Source organism: Conger conger, chromosome 9, assembly GCF_963514075.1.
Source record: "Conger conger chromosome 9, fConCon1.1, whole genome shotgun sequence".
In the NCBI taxonomy this organism is placed as follows: Eukaryota; Metazoa; Chordata; class Actinopteri; order Anguilliformes; family Congridae; genus Conger; species Conger conger.
The window spans coordinates 49098496-49119273 of NC_083768.1; the positions used below are offsets into that span (position 1 = coordinate 49098496).

General features: G+C 41.5%; 1 protein-coding gene across 1 annotated transcript in view; it reads left to right on the forward strand.

The window, feature by feature from the left end:
- Window positions 1-14533: 14533 nt before the first annotated feature.
- phactr4a (phosphatase and actin regulator 4a) overlaps window positions 14534-20778 on the forward strand; it is a 28716-nt gene continuing 22471 nt past the window's right edge. The window contains exons 1-2 of the mRNA XM_061255358.1: window positions 14534-14695; window positions 18661-18705. Of these exons, the coding sequence (XP_061111342.1) occupies window positions 18693-18705 (13 nt within the window). The 5' untranslated portion in view covers window positions 14534-14695; window positions 18661-18692. The remainder of the gene's footprint in view (window positions 14696-18660; window positions 18706-20778) is intronic.

The window sequence follows — 20778 nt, forward strand, 5'->3', positions numbered from 1 at the left end:
ATCCCTCACGTTACGTCTGGAATAAGGAAAACGAAACTATCCGTTTCCCGTTGTTGCCGTTAAACCACTTTCGATACACAAACCTGTGTCAGCAAGTGGCCGGCAGCCAGGTTTCCATTACTCATGAACAATAAAACCCCGTGCTTTTGTCAGCATACATGTTATACTCCATTGTATTTATGATAACGTGTTTGTCCTACAACATACTATATTGTATACAATAGTTGTATACAACTATTTAAGTTAAAAACAAGACAAAACATATAAACACGGTTAATATGTGGCGTTCGTAGCTTTGTTTAGCTGATATGGAGTGTTGAATGTGGCTGTTCATTTTACTTGATATATCGTTCCCGCTTTTCAGCAAATTGTGATTTCATCCCACAATTCAATACATTGTTATTGGCTACATATGTACAATTCATTGGGCTACTGTAAATAGAATGCTTGTCAACATTATACACTCACTGCAATGTGTTACCAATGAAAGAAAGGGGGAAATTCCCCCTTGTTATTGTAGAATGTTTGTAAATTCCAAAGTTGGAGTATGGAATGTTCTAAACTCAGGACTGGAAGTCTTAGGAATCACTAGTGATCAGGCCATCCACAAAAGACATTAGAAAATGATGATATGAATATGAAAGAAAAAAATCTGTGTGAGCACAATTACTTGCTAATGATCACAGGACCATGAGCACAGAGCACTGAGAGAGGCAAATCACAGAGGCTGCACTCCCAAATGAAAACCTCTCATCAGCAGCAAGTGTGATAGATATTTGAAGTGCGTAAGTGTGGAGAAAGAGAGGGACAGCTCTGATTTTGATGCATTTGTGATGCACTGCTGTTCTACTGAGCATGTCAGAAGGTCCTTTATTCCAGCAGTGGTCAAATCTGTCTGTCTATCAATGTGTTTTTTCAGGCCAAAATGTGGAATGTTCTTGACTGGCCAAGTAAGTCACCTGACCTTAATCGAGTTGAGCATGCAATTCACTTGCTGAAGACCAGAATGCAGGCAAATAGCTCCCAAAACAAGCTAGCTGAAGAGGGCTGCATTATAGGTCTGAAAGAGCTTCAGACAAAACAGATATCGAGCATCTAGTGATGGAATAGCCTATCCACTTGGAGGTTTGACACGTTCTGTGTTCAGAGATGTTCTTCTGCATACCACTGGTGTCAAATAATTTTGCCCAAGAGATATAAGAATGAGAGATACCACTCTTTAAGCATAAACATTTTTATTAGCAAATAGAAGTTAACACACCCCATTTAGATGTGCTATATGTGTCAAAATCAGAAATAGCTTTGTTATAGCTCAGTTTTGACCTTCAGAGGAGGAGGAGGGGGTCTGGTTAATGAAGACGTGAAGACACACAACACAGTCGCAAACTTGGAGCTGATAAGCTAAATTCAATGTTTTAATGAGTCAGCCTGGCGGTTGTCTAGCGCGTGCACACCCATACAGAAACACTCATACACATATGGCTGAACCCCCCAGGTCTGTTTCTCTTGTCTTACTCTAGGCAAGGTTTTTTAAAAGTTCCCTGTGGCTCAATGGTGCTACAGAGACAGAAATAATGTTTTTAATCGGGAGAGCACAAACATAAAAATCTATTGACTCTGGCTTTTCCATCACATCAAGCTTTTGAATACATATTCTGCAAGTAAACAACTTTACATGAATATAAATGAATGTATAACAACTTAATTGATACACATTAAATAACTGAAAATTATTAGTATATAGTATTTTTATTACACTGGCCCAAAGTGTTTCCATTCATTTTTCGCAAAGGCTCCAGGGAGACTAGTCTTCCAGACTGCAGAACCCCTTACGACAGGCCTCACACAGCGATCTCTCATGTGGCTTTGTCGGCAGTTTCAAAGAGAAGCAGGCATTGTCAAAGCCCTCTTCACCGTAGCAGTTCTTTTTGATCTTGTCGGTCAGCTTGAGCAGGACCTTCTTCACTTCTTCTGTGGAGAACGCGGGCTGCTCAAAGCCCTTGTTGCAGCGCCGGCACGCCTGCCCAAAGGTTTGCATGATCACCGTCCCCTGACCCATCTCAGTGCACAGGCGGTAGCGGAAGAGAACGGTAACCTGTGCCGATGGCCAGCCTCTGGAACAGGCACCACACCTAAAACTGAGAATGGGAAATTGCACAATCCTGTTATGTTATGTTCTTGTGATGACAAAACCATTCAGAAAATGTATGCTGCAGCATATTTGAACCACTTGTTAACAGAGCTCATTGATCAAAAGTAACAAACTAAATATGTGAGTTCAGTTCTAAAAAGAGGCCTGTTCTGAGAATCATTATAATTTATAATCAACATCAATGACAATATCAATGACAGAGTAATTAAAGGCAGGCTGTATCCAGGCATTTGGTGCCAAACTGAACAAATTAATGTAAGCTTAATTAAAAAAAACTTAACTTCATTTAAGTTATTCAAAATTAATGCATAGCTTTGGTACCAAGAGCTTGTATTTGTATTTTTATGAAAAGAAGTATGTTTTATAAAATCTTTGTTTGTTCTAAGGAATATGCTTTTGGTTATAGTTTTTTTTTTACAATCACTTTGGTGCAGTGGTGGCTGCTGGCCAGAATTTTTGGTGAATCAAACCCACAGTCTCAAACCCCTGTGCCATGCTTTACCTGCGGGCCTAGGCTGTTTTGGGATGATACACTGACCACATCACACAGCCAGCTATAGACAGCCTGTTAAACATGTTTAAATTGACACCTGGATATTGAGGTCTAATTTATTCATCCACATTAATCAGCGAGATCATTTTTTGGCCCCCAAAAAGATGACAAGAAAGATGACCCGGGAAAAGTTTGCTACACATCGAATGTTGGAAACAATATTGAAATAATTTTTATCTGAATCCTACACAGTCAACATGGCAAATTTATAAAACCTTCACCCATCTTTCCTGGAGGTATTCATGGTTGATTGTGAGGTATGCTTGGGATTATTGTCTTGATGGAATACCCATTACATTACATTAATGGCATTTGGCAGACGCTCTTATCCAGAGCGACGTACAGTTGATTAGATTAAGTAGGAGCAATGCAGGGTTAAGGGCCTTATTCAAGGGCCCAACAGCGGTGCAGAGTTTATTGTGGCCATGTAAAGATTCTCTCTCTCTCTCTCTCTCTCTCTCTCTCTCTCTCTGTAGGCAGAGCGCTTGTGGATCTTCCACCCCTCTTTTTTCCTCCTGAGAGAGATCATTTTGAAGGCTGTTGCTGAACTGAAGAATCCACCTGTCATCGTAGTGCAACATTTTGCCAAAAGTATCACTCCATTCTGGGAAAAATAAACACATTTAGTAAAATAACGTTAGTCATTACTTCTGAGACGTTCAAGTGGTAGCACAGAGACAACTGAATTTTTTTTTAAATTGTGGCAGATGGGTGTCCAACCGTAATTTCTCAAGCTAAACAAATAATTGTTATAAATAGACCCACCTCTGTTCATTTTGTTACTGTTCTGTTTAAAAAATGATATTGACTGTAAAGTCGAAACAGCAAAAATTCTGTTGTTTATCGCTGTCGGTCCCCGAGTAATATAGCCTAGTATGCTACGCAGCTCGTTTTATTTCCCGTCCATCAGATTACGTTTGAATCTGGAAAATGAAACCTAACTTTTCTATTTGGTTTCGTTGTTGTTATAGAACCCATTTGGATTTACAAATGTCAGTAGGTGGCTAGCATCGAGGTTTCCACGCCTCTATGTCTAAATATGCTATTGTTAACTTTTTTTGTGTATTTTTCAATGAATGATTTTTAATGATGATTTGAATGAAGTTCAAGCTGGGCCATACAAAGTGTTTGGAAATATGTGTTTGTAATAGCTTAAACTAGCTAACATGTTTAAATACAGTAAATGTATCAGTCTTGTATATTCGACCACTGAATAGATTAAACACCTCAGGTTCTAGAATAAGACATTTCATTGATGGATTTCCTCTTTGCTTTCCACTTGATCATCAATCACTAATCTGCATCAAACAAAACTGTATATACATGACCAGGGGAGCTGCCATCTCTCAGAAATGGAAACCGGGCAATTAAACACACCAGAACATTAGCATACATTTTGTGTCTTGGATACCTGAAAACAGATTATTTTCTGTCAATAAACTGCATTCTAATATTAGAAAATAATTCAACCTGTCTTTTATTCAGAGTGGGCAGCCCTAGGAGTGCCAGAGAGTTCAGTAGGAACCGTAGTTTGGGATTGGACTGGAACTTGAAAACAGACTGAAGTTTGAAAGGCGCTTGAGTGGGCGAGGGGACGGATTGCAACAGAGACAGGTGCCGAAGGTTGTGACTATTGAGAGGGGGTGAACCAGAAGCTCCATGTCCAGGAAATTACCTGTAGCGCCCAGAGTCCACCGTGGCTTGGAGAGTGTGACAGACTTCCCCGGGCAAGGGAGGCTGTCAGCAGGACCCTGCCATGAACGACCTTTGGATTGAAGAACACTGCAAACTCATCAGCAGCGAAGGAGGACTGAGGTGGAAGAGGTGTGCTAAGGAGAGAAGAGAAAATGGAGAACAGTTGTGTACTTATGAACTTTGTTTTGATAATCTGTCTTGGTGGCAGTGGCAGCAGAAGAGAATGCTGCCAGGCGAGGCTGGCAGGTTTCTGGATTTCCTCCACTTCCTCTCAGCTGCACATAGGCAGGACCTGGAGGTGCATTTGCTGTCAGACATCTACACCATACCATGGTAATTGCCAATAGAATAGAATAGTTTGATGACTAAGGCATATTTCACAGTAGATAAAATAAGTGACACTATTTATGCTATATACTGATACTAAACAGCTGTTCAAAATAATATAATGAAACTAGCAGATGAAAACCACAAATTTCTGTTAAAACGAATACTGAACAACTGGCAAATGGAAACCGATACTTATTCTGCTCTAGTGGGATGGACTTCTGCAGCTTGAGACGGGTGCGTGGGGGTTGGACCCAAAATGCACGACTCAGAAACAATAGTAAAATAAAGTCCCGTTAGGGCTTTATTCGGGACGAGTCCCAGGAGCGTAGTCAATACAAGCAAAGTCCATACACGAAGATCCAGCCAAACAAATACAAAACAAACAAAAAGCACGGTGCCGAGGGAAGAGGCAATCTCGTAGTCGGTAGGCGTGCAGGGAGGTCCGGTAGCAGGAGAGCTGTCAGCGGGGCAGATGAACAGGCGGACGGCAGGCAGAGGCGTAGTCGTGGGCGAAGCGGGAGTCGAAACCATGAAACAATCAGCGGGGCAAAAGTACAAAAACGGTAGGCGGGGACGAAGTCGAGAAACAAAACGAAGGTCACAAAACAGAAATCAATAGTCGATGGTCAGTAAACAGGCGTGGATCGTAACGTGTAATCAAACAGTAAATAATGCTCAAGAGTTGCGTGAAAAAACAGAGGCAGACAATTTCGCAGTGAACAGTTGCGCGACTGGGCTATAAATGCAGGTGTAGACAGGTGTAGACAATTAGTTAGAGAGTAGCAAGGAAATGGAAAACAGGTGCGATGGATGACAAGTTTATCAAGGAGATTAGTAATCGTTAGTAATAAACCTATCCTGCCCTAGCATTAGTAAATTAGTAAATGACATGCACGAGAAACGTAAGGTAACATGAACACATGATTAGTCTTGTTAGTTTCTACCCAATCCTGATCTAGCGTTAGTAGTTTTAGTAAATAGACAAATAGAAACATTAGGGGAGTGAAGGACAGAACGAGAGAGAGAGAGAGAAAAGGCGGAACGCAAGGTTTGCGGAAAAAACATGTAAAAGTGTATGCATAACAACGACCAGTTAACGTAACAATAAACATGCATCGAAACATAACACAAAGCGAAACTAATAAAATCGTACGATAACATAACTAGACATGACAAGAAAATAAATCGTAACGAAACATAACTAAACAACATGACGAACCTAGACAACATAATACATGATAAGACACTACGTGACTAAGACAACATGAATAAACATAAATCAACATAAAACATGGTGAGACAGACCTGAAACGTGACACAGCTCCTATGTACCTGGAGGAAATATGCACATATGCCACTTGAGATTTCTCTGTGGGGAACTGCAATGACTGTGGCTCAAAAGCCAGGGGGCACGGTGTGAGAAAGCCCCGACATTAGCCCGGGTTACCATTGTATCTTTCTGGGGCTGGCAGTTTTGGCTCATAGGGTAGTGGAGAGGCAGTGCTGGTGCAGGATCTCTTGGTGCAGCCGTTAAGACTGCATGGGCTAGGGCAGGGGTGGGCAATTCCATTGTGGGGCATTGTGTATGCAGGTTTTTGTTTCCACCAATTACTCTGGCTAAATGAGCTAATTGGCCGTATACACTAACACTAGTTCACTCAGATTCGATCACAGTTAAACCGTATCATACAGGGACACAAGAACAGTCTTTGACTGTCATTAATGCATTAGAAGAAATTTAGCAAAAATGTCAGATGGTGTAGTAATTAGGTAATTAAGTAATTAAGGCCAGCAGTTGGCATGAAAACCAGAAACAGATACGGCCCTCATTGCCCACCTCTGAGTTGTTGGTGGGCCTGATCCCTGGTTCATCAGTACCGCCCGCATGCGCTCCATCTTAGTGAGTGGGTCCTCTGCAGGGTCCATGTATAATGTACTCAGTCTTGCTGTGAGTATGAGATCTGTGCAGACCCAAGTGCAGAGAACAAAGTGGAGGCAGAGATGGGGCGGCAAAATAAGTAGAACTTTACAGAGAAAATAATTAAGCACAAACACTATGAGGCCAGAAAACAAAGGAAAAGGTAAACAGGACCTGGACACTAACAGGAAACAGCTGAACAGAAAACCAAACTAACATGACACAGGTGAGAAGACTTAATAGAATAATTTAAACTAATAATCGCAAGACAAGGGAACACAGTAACATGCTTATGGCGCCATCTGATGGACAGTTCTGGAATGACAAACCATGACAGAGGAGAAAAACCGTCAAACAGTGGCAAGATAAACTCCCAGGTGCGAAGAAATCTCAAGAGGAACCCATACATATGGAGGGATACCCATCCTACGCTGGCCTATAAGTTGACTTAGTAACAGTTGAGGTGTTAAACTAGTGGGTAAAGTAGAGTCCACTTGAAGGCATATAAAGTATGCAGTTCAGAAGGGTGGGGGATGCATCCGTAGCTCCAGGATTAGTTGAAGCAGGGAGATGGACCAGGGAGGAGCAGTGCTGCAGCAGCCCAGGAACTCAGAGCCGGGGACCCGGTTGGAGTCCTCCTTGAGCTCGGGGGGGATGGGCAGATGCCCCAAGAAACAGAAACAAGGAAAGGAGCTAGGCACTGAAGAAGTTTCCAGTATACAGAATTATATGTTGCTTCTATACCAAAACTCCAACTAAATATAATTTGAAGATCTGACTAATGTGCCCCATGCACAGCACCACACATATCTCCCTGGTGACGAAGGTTGTGACTAACCTCGTTGGCACTGCTAAGGCCTGCTCAATGCCTCCAGTCACATGTGAATTCCTAGAACCACTAGCCTGACCTGCTAACCATGTCCACACATGCCAGTACTAGGATTGACCAAGGAGACCAAGGTTTTATAGTTATACAGGGGTAGAAGAGTTTGAAGTCGTTGGGGGGAAGACTGTCTCGCTAGCACTCTCCCCTCAGCTAGCCAGGAAACCTGGCATGAGAAAATCTTGGCATGAGAGGCAAAAATGGCTGGGTTCAACACAGTAAATGCAGTTCAGCAAATGCAAAATGACTTTTTCTTTAACAGTGTTTAGTTCACAGAGATTTACACCCCAGTCAGCAAGTGAGACATGTACTTTGGATATATTGAAAACGGAAAAACTATTTATCATGACAAAATATGACTGTTGGTAATAACTAAGAATAGGGAATTACAAAGTTGTTGGCAAATCCTGTCCTTCTGTCTGGACTACTGCAACTCCCTCCTTGCCGGGCTTCTCCTTTCCAGTCAACATTCCTTCCACCGGCTAGTGGCTTCATACATTTAATTCATAACTCTGGTGCTGGCATACAAATCTGCTAAAGGACGAAGCAGTTTAACACACCTCACTAATCAGAAAGACCTGGGAAGGCATTTGTGGCAAATATTATGGTGTCCTGAAAAGGGGAGCTATGTATAAATATTGTGAAATTTGTAAATGGTGAAATGAAACCAATATGGCCCTCATCCTTATCTTTGTTGTACAGGTAGCAGTTGAAATTGTACTTCCCTCTAGGGTCTTTCAGCGAACTTATCCCTGGTTATGGGTATGCACTTTGTTGTACGTCGCTCTGGATAAGAGCGTCTGCCAAATTCCAATAATGTAATGTAATGTAATATGTAAATAAAAGCTGGGAATCTGCACTTTAATCATTTACTTAAAAATATTGGGCCCTTGAGCAAGGCCCTAACCCCACATTGCTTCAGGGGGCCCCCCTGATGAGAGATTGACGGGGGATGGGTTAGGAAGGAATGCATTGTTAACCCCTCGCACACGCCATTGAGGTGGTACAATGCCTGGCTAAAGCAAAAAAAAAAAAAGGAAAACGGAAGGGATGTCAATACCGAAAGAAGATTAAGAGGCTTCAAGGGCCTTCCTGATTATAGCACAAATAATTTATTGGATAGATTCAAAGGACTAACAGTGGAGGAGTTGGAGGATGATTTACACTCAGCTATTGGCTGGATGTCCTTTGTAGATCCCTTAAGGCGCCACAAAAAGGGGTACCTGAAGAGTGTATTGAGATGGTGGCAGGCACTAACTTCTGGCTTGCATGAGATCAAGGTGTGGAGGAAGTCAAGGAGAGACTATGAAATTGAAAGACACCAGTGATGAATAGGTTCCTTAAAAAAATACAAAAAAGCTAGTGTTTTTCCACTCGTATATTAAGATGGTGGAAATTCCCAACCGGAGGGGCACATGAGATAAATTATTGGGGAAATTTCTTTTGAGGTATGAGAAAATGACAGTGGGAAAAACAGAAGTGATGAATATGGTCATTAAAAAACAAGTTGCATAAGAGATAAATGTCTTCCCGCTTGATATATTGGGGACATTTCTTATCAAAAAGGTACACTTTTGTATGCAAAAAGGATATATGAGGAATAAGCTTTTAGACCTTAGGATAAAAAGAGTTGTGGCAGCGGGACTGATGTCGAAGAGGTGTTCATGCGCATCCCTCATCATACAGAAAAGCTGGTGAAAGAGTTAAAGGGCTTTTACGACATGCTTGGAGCCGTGAACTGCACCTGGAGGCCAACAGACGGGGCGCGGGGTTCCTCCACGCTACAGAACACCTTCCTGCTGGACCCACGCAAGAACCAGAAGCCTCCCCCCCTAACCTCAGTGTCAGTGAGGAGAGGCATATGCTGCGGCTGCACTGCAAAACCCCCGACGTGTTCGAAGACATCCCATACAACAGGCAGGAGAAATACGAAGTGCAAAGTCACGTCTTTTGAAAGTCTGGGTCCTGATCCTGCCCCAGATTCCCAAACCAATGCAGCTGTTCAAAGAGCTCATCAACAGCAAGGCGGAGGGATCAAATCCCACAGAAAACGAGATGGCTATATTTAGGGCATGGGTGGTAATTATAATCTATATTACTTGTAGAAGTAGGAAAAGTAATACATAGAAGTAATACATTATAAGTTTCCTTTTATTTTTATGTCTTTTATTTTTTAGTAAGATACTATATACGATATAAATAAGTAGTAGACTTTAGGGGTGTTCGTACCCATTGTATTAATGGAAGTTCAGTAGCTTTTATCTCCGTGAAGGGGGAGCCATAAGATAAGGTAAAGGCCAAAGAGGATGATGGGTATTTGAGGGGTGTACCTTGACTTTTAAACATCATGGTGGAAAGGTAAATTAGAAAGAGCTAAAGGGGTATATGTAACTTGCACGTGATCAGCAAACTGAAAGATGATATTTACACTGTAATCTGTATAACTCTATTCTTTTGATTGATTATAATAAAGTATATCTTACTATAATCATATGTGATAAAGATTCTTTAGAGGAATACATTGAATATAGGACATCAAATACCAGATTTGCATCACACCCTTCACTTCGAGACTGGGCTGGAAGTTCAGTAGAACTTACCAGGGCTCCAGAACGTTCGGAGTAATTGAGTTCGTCCCCGAGACACCTCATGGTGAGGTACTGCTTGTGGGAACGTGAGGTCTGAGCTCGGCAAGGGGTCCATGCTTAGTTTAATCAACTGTAAGTTGCACTGGATAAAAGTGTCAGTTAAATAACTGTAAAAAATCACATGTGAATTTTTTGATTACAATGAAAAAATTGCGGAATACAGAGCCAATAAAAATAAAAAACTTTGCACCAAACATTATGGAGGGCGTTGTATAAGTTTACGTTTAATGAGATGCTTAAAATAGTTGTAAGCGGTGAATGAATGTTAGAAAGCACAATGATTAGTGTGAATAAACAGGTGGAGATATAAGTTGGAATTTCAGCTATAGGGAAAACCACATCCCCACAGTTGTACTGCATACAGAAGCATGACATTTTAGCATACAGCTGCTTAGCAACTGACTGACTTCAACTGAGGTTTAAACTACCCCTTATCAGGAATCCTCCTTCTTTTGTTCAGGAAACAGTGAATGTATTTGCCTTCGGTTACATTAAAAAAAAAATTCTACTTATTGAGATTTGTTTTAAATATCTTTGAATATATTTTTTCTTAGCAAACACTAGCTTTAGTTGACCATATTTATTTAAATATTTCAATTATTTAGAACAGTGTATATCCAAAAATACAATTTCAATTAAAAATATACCCACAAGCAGTAATATCCAATTCAAACATGTGGCATAGCTCCATTTGTTCTCTCCATTTGGGTGGACCATGACATTGATTTAAGACTGGCATTCATTTTTGTGAATTTCTGTCTCTAGTGGTACATGGCCATTTTTTGCAGTTTGGCATGAATGCATATTGAGTTTGTTTAATCACATAAGCATACACGTGTGCACCCATACAGTATGTATGACTGCTGTGACCAATGCATTTTTGTGATTTTACTTTAGTACTGTAGCAGGATGAGGTAACACTGCTGTTGTGAGATTATGGTATTTAATCTAGACAACATCTCAGAAACTGCTGATTTCCTGGGATTTTGACACTAGAGCACAGGTGTCAAACTCCAGTCCTGGAGGGCCACAGTGTCTGCTGGTTTTTACATTTACATTAACATTTTAGTCATTTGGCAGATGCTTTTAATCCAAAGCAATTTACAAGTGCATAAATTCTTCCACAAATTAAAGCATCACATCCATAACTAGTAAAATACACATGGAGTGCTGTCAAATACAGTCATCGTAAGTGCCAACAAGAGGGACAAGACAAGAGGGATATCAGAAAGGGGGGGGGGATCAGGAGGGAGGGCTAAGATACAGTTTGTGTTTTTAGTCTGCGTTGGAATAGGGGGAGGGATTCTGCTGTCCTGACAGTGGTAGGCACGTCATTCCACCACTGAGGAACCAGAATGGAAAACGGGCGTGAACGTGCAACTTGACCGCCAGGTGTTCGTAGTGAGGGAACCATAAGCAATGGTCCTGTCCCGCCTGGACTATTGCAATTCTCTGCTGGCTGGCCTTCCATCATCTGCCATCAGACCCCTACAACTGATCCAGAATGCTGCAGCCTGTCTGGTATTCGATGTTCCCAGACATTCACATGTCACCCCCCTGCTCAGCAACCTCCACTGGCTGGAGCAACCTTCAATCACTTATCAAGACCTATACACCAGCAAGACCCCTTCGTTCTGCCACTTCGTGCCATCTGGTGCCTCCCCCTCACCACACCTGCACTTCTCGTTCACGACTGCTGTCTGTCCTGGTCCCACGGTGGTGGAATGACCTCCCGGTGGATGTCAGAATGGCAGAGTCTCTGACCTCTTTCAAGCGCAGACTGAAGACTCATCTCTTCAGGCTACACCTTTCCCTCCCTAACTCACCACCATGATTAGCCTTATATATGCCATAGACTGTAATGGCACATATAGTTGTATAGATATTGTTGTTTTTTTGTATTAGCTATTGTATTGTTGTAGGGTATTCTAGCTGCCAACTGTGGTATGCTAGTTTGGAAGTTGATGTATTCTTCAAGGGTTCCGATTATATCTGTATGGTTACACTAGGACTCAGAACTGTCCTCTCAGGTCCTCTTCGCACTTGTACTTGTGAACTTCGTTGTACGTTGCTCTGGATAAGAGCGTCTGCTAAATGCCATGTAATGTAATGTAATGTAATGTGACCAGAGCTGGCAGACCGGAGTGGTCTAGCTGGGGAGTAGGGAGTGATTAAGGATTGTATGTAAGGTAGGCCAGTCCCCTTAGCAGCCTGAAATGCCAACACTAGGGCCTTGAAGCGGATGTGTGCGGCAATAGGAAGCCAGTGGAGGCCAAAGAGGAGTGGGGTGACATGAGCCGACCTGGGCTGACTGGTGATCAGGCGGGCTGCAGCATTCTGGACCAGCTGGAGGGGCTTAATGGCACAAGCTGGGAGACCGGCTAGGAGGGAGTTGCAGTAATCCAGGCGGGAAATGACGAGCGCCTGGACTAGGAGCTGGGTGGCTTTCTCTGTCAGGAGATGAGGGATACGGCGTATATTGTAGAGGAAGAATCTGCAGGTTCTGGCAGTGAAGGATACATGGGGAGCCAGTTATCAAGATTCTTGGCCGTATGGGAGGAGGAACACACTGCGGCCCCCTAGGAATTCAGTTTGACAACCCTGCCAGAGTGGGTAAAGAAGGGCCAGAGTGGGTAAAGCTGACAGGAACCTGACAGTAAGGCAAATAATCACACATTACAACATTGGTATGCAGAGGAGCATCTCTGAACACACAAAGCCTCAAACCTCTAAGTGGATAGGCTACAGCAGAAGAAGAGCAAAAAGTCTAAAGACTAAGTCTAATAAATACCTAATAAAGTGCTCACTGAGTGTATATTAGAAATATAAAAAAGCATGTGACAAACACTTCAAAGATAGCTGTATCAATACCTAGTTTCAGAAGATCAGGCATGTCTAATCGAAGGGACCGGTATTGCTGCAGGTATGGCTTCAGGACACATAATAGAAGACCATGCCTAGTTAATTAGTTTAATTAGTATAATTAAGTGTCATAGTGCTGGGTTAAAAAAAAACCTGCACCCACATCCACCATTTTGTGATAAGATTGGACACCACTATTGAAGATATTTGGGTTCAAAAGCAGCCTGTAACATAGTGGTTAAGGTACATGACTGGGACTGGTTTAATTCCTGGTTGTCGCCACCATAGGATCCACACAGCTTTTAGGCCCTTGAGAAAGGCCATTAACCAGACATTGCTCAGGGGGGATTGTCTCCTGCTTAGTCTAATCAATTGTAAGTCTCTTTGGATAAAAAGCACTGTAATGTAATGCTTCAATTTGTATGCCTCCACCTACCTCTCCCTCTCCTTAGACAGCAACAGGTCAAGACGATTGTAAAATAAATACAATAATCACAATAATAACATCTTGTATAGTAATATATTCATTGAGATCCAATACCTCTATTTAGACTTCAACATCAATCCTTTCTGCCATAAAATCTAAAAAAAAACTTCTGCCAAAGTATTGAAGGTTTTGCAACAGTATTGAAAATTTGAAGGTTTTGTAGGAGAAAAAAATGATGTTTTATGCAAGCCTAACAAACTATAAACCGTTAATGTCATAATGTCATTAGCTAAAAATGCTTTTTAGTCATCACTTCAATAACATCCCTGTAGTCGGTTCTTTGTTAAGCAAAAGTTATACTGTATTTTCTTACAAAAAAATGTGGTTAAATGTGGAAGTACTTCTCGTGAATGCTGGAGGGAGGTGTTTCTTTTGATACAGTCTTATCTATTATAAAATTTCCCGGCATTATTCCATTGTATAGCTAACATCAAATAAAGCAAATAAATATTGTCATATTTTTGTTATAGTCTGTCTTTCAGTCACAAAATTTGTTTCCCCAACAAAAATAAACTTCAGAAAATCATTTAAATGAACAAAAAGCCCTACACCATCACAAAAGCAACCACATACTCCTTTGGTTTTATTGCTATTTTGAATCTGTCCAGAAAATTCTTATAAGATAACAAAAATGTATTATTTAATAGCTGGCCAACTGTGATAATTTCATTATTCATTATTATTTTTGTAAGTAATAGCTTTCTTGTTCCACATGAGGTATTGATGGTGTGGAAAAAAAATGTTTGTAATAAATATTAACATATGTACATATGTATTGTATTTAAAAATAAAATAAAATAATTTATTTCTTTATTTATATTTATATATTATTTATTTGTTTCATCAGGTTAAATCGGAACATTCATCAACTGCGAAAATAGGTCATCCAGTCACCCTGAAGCGTCAGCCGAATAATTAACGCGCATGTGCTCTATTTCATTGCAAAGGTCGATGGTTCCTGAAGTTTTTGTTGGTCTGAAGTAGGGGATTCGTTAGGAAGGTGAGTACTTCGCCTCAACTACAGGTAACCAGTTTGTCTCCTCCCTTCTTGTTTTTAGCTGCTCATATACCGGAGAGAAAAGTTTGTGATTTTGGTTGTCTAACGATTAGATTCACATAAACTGCAATCAAAGGAAATGAAGTAAGAGTTAGAAGTCTGCGAGGAAGGTGAGAATCGTTTCGAGTTTTATTATGTTTTCCCTGTAGAGTTGTGTAACGTTAAGTACGGCTATTGAACTTATGGAATGTATGGTTCTTGGGGGTTGATGGGACAAGAAAATTTAAATGCCGAATTTTGCGCCCGTGATTCAGCTACTGTCATTGTAACTTGGTTCAATTGTTTACTAGTGCGCGATTTAACGTGGCCGAATTTCTGTCACATTGCACAGTGCAGGTAGGCTTTGGCTTGGCCTCAACCGAAACTGGTCCCTGGCACGGTTTATGCTAGACCTCTATAATTTGTCCCACTAAATTATTTATGCTATTATGACATCTGTTGTTGTACTTTCCAGGTTTGAATGAAAAGTAGTTTCATTATTATTCCGTTATTATTCCGTCTGCCAGATGTGAACATACTGGTAACGTTGTAAAGTCGTATGTACACTTATACAATAAAGCACTGTATACATGTACATACGACTTATGTACGAGCAATGTAAACGTTATTATGTTGATGATGGGAATGTGTGAACGACTATTACTCTAATACACTGTGCCCTCATTGTGGTGGCAATTCGCTAACTCATTGTAACACGCACTTGCTAGGTCTCGCTGTAGGCTTTAAGGCAATGCGCTTGCTGGCATGCAGTCATTCCTCGTTGTGACGTCACCACTTCATTGTTAGGTTTCTTACCGTTGAAAATGGCCGATATTGGGAGTTATAACTAGTAGGTTTTTGTTTTAACTTAGGTATGAATATGATGCTTACTTGAATACACGATGTGCGGTACCGTATCTGTTATCTACTGGGTTAGTTAATCAATGAAGTGTTTGTTGATTAACAACAAAAAGAAACACAATGTACCCTCAAAGACCGTTGGGCTAATTGTTTGAAAGCTAGGAAACATGGTACTCAAAAGTTGTCATTCAAGCCACAAAGTTTCCAAAAATAGAAAGCATAAGGTTAAACGTTGATAATGACTATCAGTAAGTAAAACTACAATTGTATTTGATTGAGCCAAGTGGATCCAATCACTTCCTCTTGCATTCCTAAGGGCAGTGAGTCATAACTGCACTCCTGTGTGTGACATCCAGAGTAAATCCATAGTTCTCCTGATGGAAGTTGATTTATAATGTATGTGGGGGGGTTTTTTTTTTAACATACATACCGCATATAACCTAAACTGCAGGTTGAGAGTGCAGAAAACGGGATGGGCTGTGTTTGAAATTCTTTAGGCAGTGTTTTATGCTGACTTGCAAACCTGTCTGGTAAGCATGGAAATGTTATGCTCCCCTTTCTCCTGTACAACAGGAGTCTCAAGGTTAACCCTGAAAATTGCAGACTTGGCAGACACTGAAAAAGGGATACATTTTCTCAATGCCCTCAATTGCTATGTAAAGTGCACAACAGTACAAAGACTGTAAACCAAAAATTTTAATTAAAAATATTTGTAAAGATATTGTGAAAGTGTTCCAAGAGAGAATCTGTGGTATTATAAGTATGGATGGGATGATTTTACTAATATGGGCCTCTGAATATTGCCTCTTTACTGCACTTTGAGTATTGTGAGTATATTATCCTCTTGCTCTAATGCAAAGTGCCCTCCCTGCGCATTCTTGGCTTTTCTCTGCAGGTCCTGACATGCTCTCGACATCACAGGTGCCCCATGCTAAATACTGGTACATGCTGGTTACCACTCTACTTTTGAACTCCATGTCCCATAGTCTCTAGGTGAAACTGTACAAAGGCATTTCCTGTCCTCTCTCATTTGAGCGACCTACAGTGTGCTGCTCTATAGCTTTGAATTACAAAGGGTTCATGCTCTGTCCTGATGTTGCATGTACATGTACTGCATGCGTGCTTTCACATGTGTGTAATTTACAACATGCTATGCTGGTTTAGCTGTCATTGTGAGACGGGGAAGAGGTGTTATTACATTTTACCGTCTTCAATCTATTTGAAGTCACAGTTCACTGTTATTGTGTGAAGTTGGAGAATGGTAAATGGTTGGCATTTATATAGCACCTTTATCCAAAGCGCTGTACAATTGATGCTTCTCATTCACCCATTCATACACACTCGCACACCGACGGCGATTGGCTGCCATGTAAGGCGCCGACCAGCTCGTCAGGAGCATTTTGGGGGTTAGGTGTCTTGCTCAGGGACCCTTCGACACTGCCTGGGCGGGGGATCAAACCGGCAACCCTCCGACTGCCAGATGACTGCTCTTACTGCCTGAGCCATGTCGCCCCCAATGTGTGAGTTTAGTTTCATATAAGCTGTCAGAGCTCAGAGGATGCTCTTTTCCAGGGTGTGTTCCCTCTTCTGTCACTTTTGTCACCCAGCTGCCAACCATGTGCTGCCCAGTCGGGCTTCTGATCATAGTTGTGCTGGAATTATGCAATACAATAGCAGGTAGTTAGCATTGCTCGAACAGGTAGGATATTTAACTAATACATCTTGATCAAGGGTGCTCTCCAGTAGTCTCAGAGGTGCCTGGATCTGTTGTGTGCTTTCTGGTCCCCCTGTCAAAGAAAATTGCAAGGTGAAAGCGTACATCATGTTGTTTGTCGTTATTCTTATTGCTGATGAGGGCAGACAAAACTATGAAAGATTTTACTGCTGCCAAAACCTGTACAACCGGTTTTAGTGTAGAGGTTGACGGGGCCGTGGCTTACATTGTGCTCGCCTGCAGTGTGTCTGGAGAGTGTGTTTGTCCTGGTTGCTTGTGTGCTTATTGCGCAGTCAGGTGACTCCCATCGTAACGTTGGTTAAGTGCGTCAGAGCCTGCAGGCTCGCTGCTGCTTGAACTCCAGTGTGCTGAGTTCTGATCCGCACAACACTATGTTCTGCCTGCATTATAGGTCACAAGCTGATTGCAAGCCTTTTTTGAAGCAACTGTATGACATGAACTCTTAGAATTGAAGAGGCATCTTGGGTTCCTCAGGTATGCCCTTCCTGGGACTTGCATCTGCAACCTGGTTACACAGAAATAATGACCAAGATGAGTGCAGCCTCACTGAATGATGTCGCTTTTACCTGTCAATCTGTGTTAAAATGGCGTCATCTTGCTAGAGAAGTCAGAAACGGCTAGTTCTGTAAAGCCAGGTCCGTTTCACAGAGCAGGGTTACAGAGGTAGCTGGATAGGTGCACAAAGTAAAACCCAATCCCTCATGATTACTGGAACATGATTAAAGTGACCGCCATGAAAATGTCAGTTGTGATGCCTTTCTCTGTCTCTACCGCCCCCTGTAGCCTTGGGGTTTGTCTGGGGTAAGCTGCTTAAGGCAGCAGTTATGTCATGTTTGTTTTTCAGTTACCATGAGTCCATGTTTCTGATCCTTTTGAAGCTGTCCTGCACCCAGATGTGCTGACATGCTGAAAGAAATGCGCGCACACTCGCATACATGTCCACAGGGCTCAGGACTTTGCACTGTTGCTACAAGTCCAAGGTCCATGCAGGTGGCTGCCTTTGCCCTGCCCGTTTCCTGGTTGTGTCCCACACCCACCCCTCTTTTGTCCAATCCCAGTCCAAAGTGCCTTTTTGTTGCTGTGGTGACGAGGTGACTCACCAGTAGTTGCTCTGCATTGCTTCTATAATGAAAACCATTACCTGTGAGCCCATCTTGGGTGCGGTGGAGTACACACACCCACTCTGTCAATAGAAGGCACTTTTCAAAAGTACACTTCAGAGGTTTTAAAGGGATAGTTCACCTAAATTCATTTTATGAGTTAATTTTCTTTTGTCAGGAAACAACTTCTGACCCAATTTCATATTTGATTAGTCCATCAGTTTGATCAAAAACATTCAGTTCAAAATACATTTATTGAAGTTTGTCAAACTTTTTATTTATTGTGTTTCCCTATTTTCCCTATTTTCCATGTGTTGCTATTTTAACAGCTGTAAAATAAAAAAAAAGGTTGCTTGTAAAAGATAAATCCTAAGTCTCTTTCCCTTTCCATCCTTCCTAGGATCGGCTAGTCCCTGGGTTTCTGATATTGTCATGGAGATGAAAGGTAAGTGAAGTGTCCTCTTACCCCATTTCTGTACCTGTGTCCTAACACTGCACCCACGTAGATTGATAGGAAATTCATTAATTATACAACACGTCTTTGAACACTTGATCTCCTGTCAAAGCATTTGAATTCCGTAGTGCATTTGGAATAATTATACATTTGAATATTCGGCAGCTGCGAAAGATTCAAATTCTTCAGCTCATGCCATGCATATGAAACATACAGTGGAGTCTGTAAGTATTTGGACTGACATGTGTTTTGTTTTCAATCTGTACACCTGCAAACAAACACTTGAAATAAGACAATCATGATGTGGTTAAAGTGCAGACTCTGCTTTAATTCGGTTTTTACATCCATACTGGGTGAACCATGTTGGAATTACAGCCCTTTTATACATATTCCCCACCAATTTTAGTGGACCAAAAATATTCAATATTTTGCTAAATCTTTGCAATCGATGACAGCCTGAAGTCTATGACCCATAGATGACACCAGATGCTGGGTATCTTCCCTCGTGGTGCTCTGACAGGCCTGTACTGCAGCCCTCTTCAGCTTCTGATTGTTTCAGGGGCTATTTGTTTGGTCTTGTGTTGGATAATTGTTTTGCTGCATGATGAAGCATCTTCCAATCAGTTTTGATGCATTTGCTTAGATCTGAGCAGACAAGATGTTTCTGTATACATGTTATGTTTGACAGATGTGGTGGTATGCTTTGGATCAAGAGCTATTCCTTTTTTATCTCCACACTTACCATTGTTTACCTTTCCATTGTTGTGGTACAGGTTGATCTTCATCTCATCTATCCATAGCACTTTGTTCCAGAACTCTACTATGTTTTTCCAAAATAACCTGGTCATTCTATTCTCGAGGCTTGTCAAGGGCATCTTGTGGTGAATGAGGTTTCGCTGAGGTTATGCTGGCAGTCTTCTCTTGATGGTCGTCTTTGACACATCTACACCTACATCCTGGAGAGTATTCTGTTGAACAGTTACAAATAGATTTTTATTCTGATTTTTCTTCAGTCATCCACTACCCTTGTCTTCCATAGTCTACCATTTTGTTTGGAATTGCTGAGCTCACTAGTGTATTTGTGCTTCTTAACAATGTCCCAAACAGTTGCTGATGGCACTCCTAAAATCAACTCTAGATCTTTTACTAACTCTTATGCATGAATTAACAATGAAACTTGACTCACCTGTCCAACAAACATTTGAGCAGCCTGATTACTTTTGGTCCTCTAAATCAATTCCTACACTGTTCACCCAATATAGATGTAAAAAAAATAAAATAATAATACTTACGGACTGCACTGTATGTTCTGTTACCGAAGCTGGGCTGCCATACTCTCAATTGTATTTTCACTTCATTTTAATTATATAGCCTTTGGCAAGTATCTTTGTGATCAGTTTGTGTTGTGGAGTCTGGGTTTTCAACAGGGGGTTTGCGCACCTCTGGAGGGTCTAATATAGTTTCAGTATAACCCTCTTAATCTTCTGATGGGGTCTCATAAATGTCTTTGATTCTGGGTGGGAGTCGCTAGATCAGAAATGGTTGAAAACCCCTATTATGGAAGTGAAACCTTTGGTAGTGCTACTGCTTTATTGGTTTAAGAGGAACACTGAAAAATGAAGGAGGCTCTGTGTGCTTTGGGGATACCATACATGAGCTTTCTATGCCTATCTTAATTTAACATTGAGCCTAAGACCCCTCTGCTTGCATTTCTGCTAGAGACTTCAGTCTTGGAGGGAGAGTGGATGGGATCACATATCCCTCTTCCTCATTCCTGATCATGCCTGCTGAGTGCATTCTCTGCTGCTCCGTCCACCTGGTCAAACTGCAGCATCAGTGCTGCTCACTGACTCTTCAGCCTGATCAGTCAAACTGCAGCATCAGTGCTGCCCAGTGACTCTTCAGCCTGATCAGTCAAACTGCGGCATCAGTGCTGCTCAGTGACTCTTCAACCAGGAGGAGCCACGATTGGCTGCACATGTCTACCGGGTGAGGCTCAGCTCTTTACACTCTGGTAGACTGAATTTTGCAATGCCGGCCTGATTCTGGATAAGACTGCAGTTC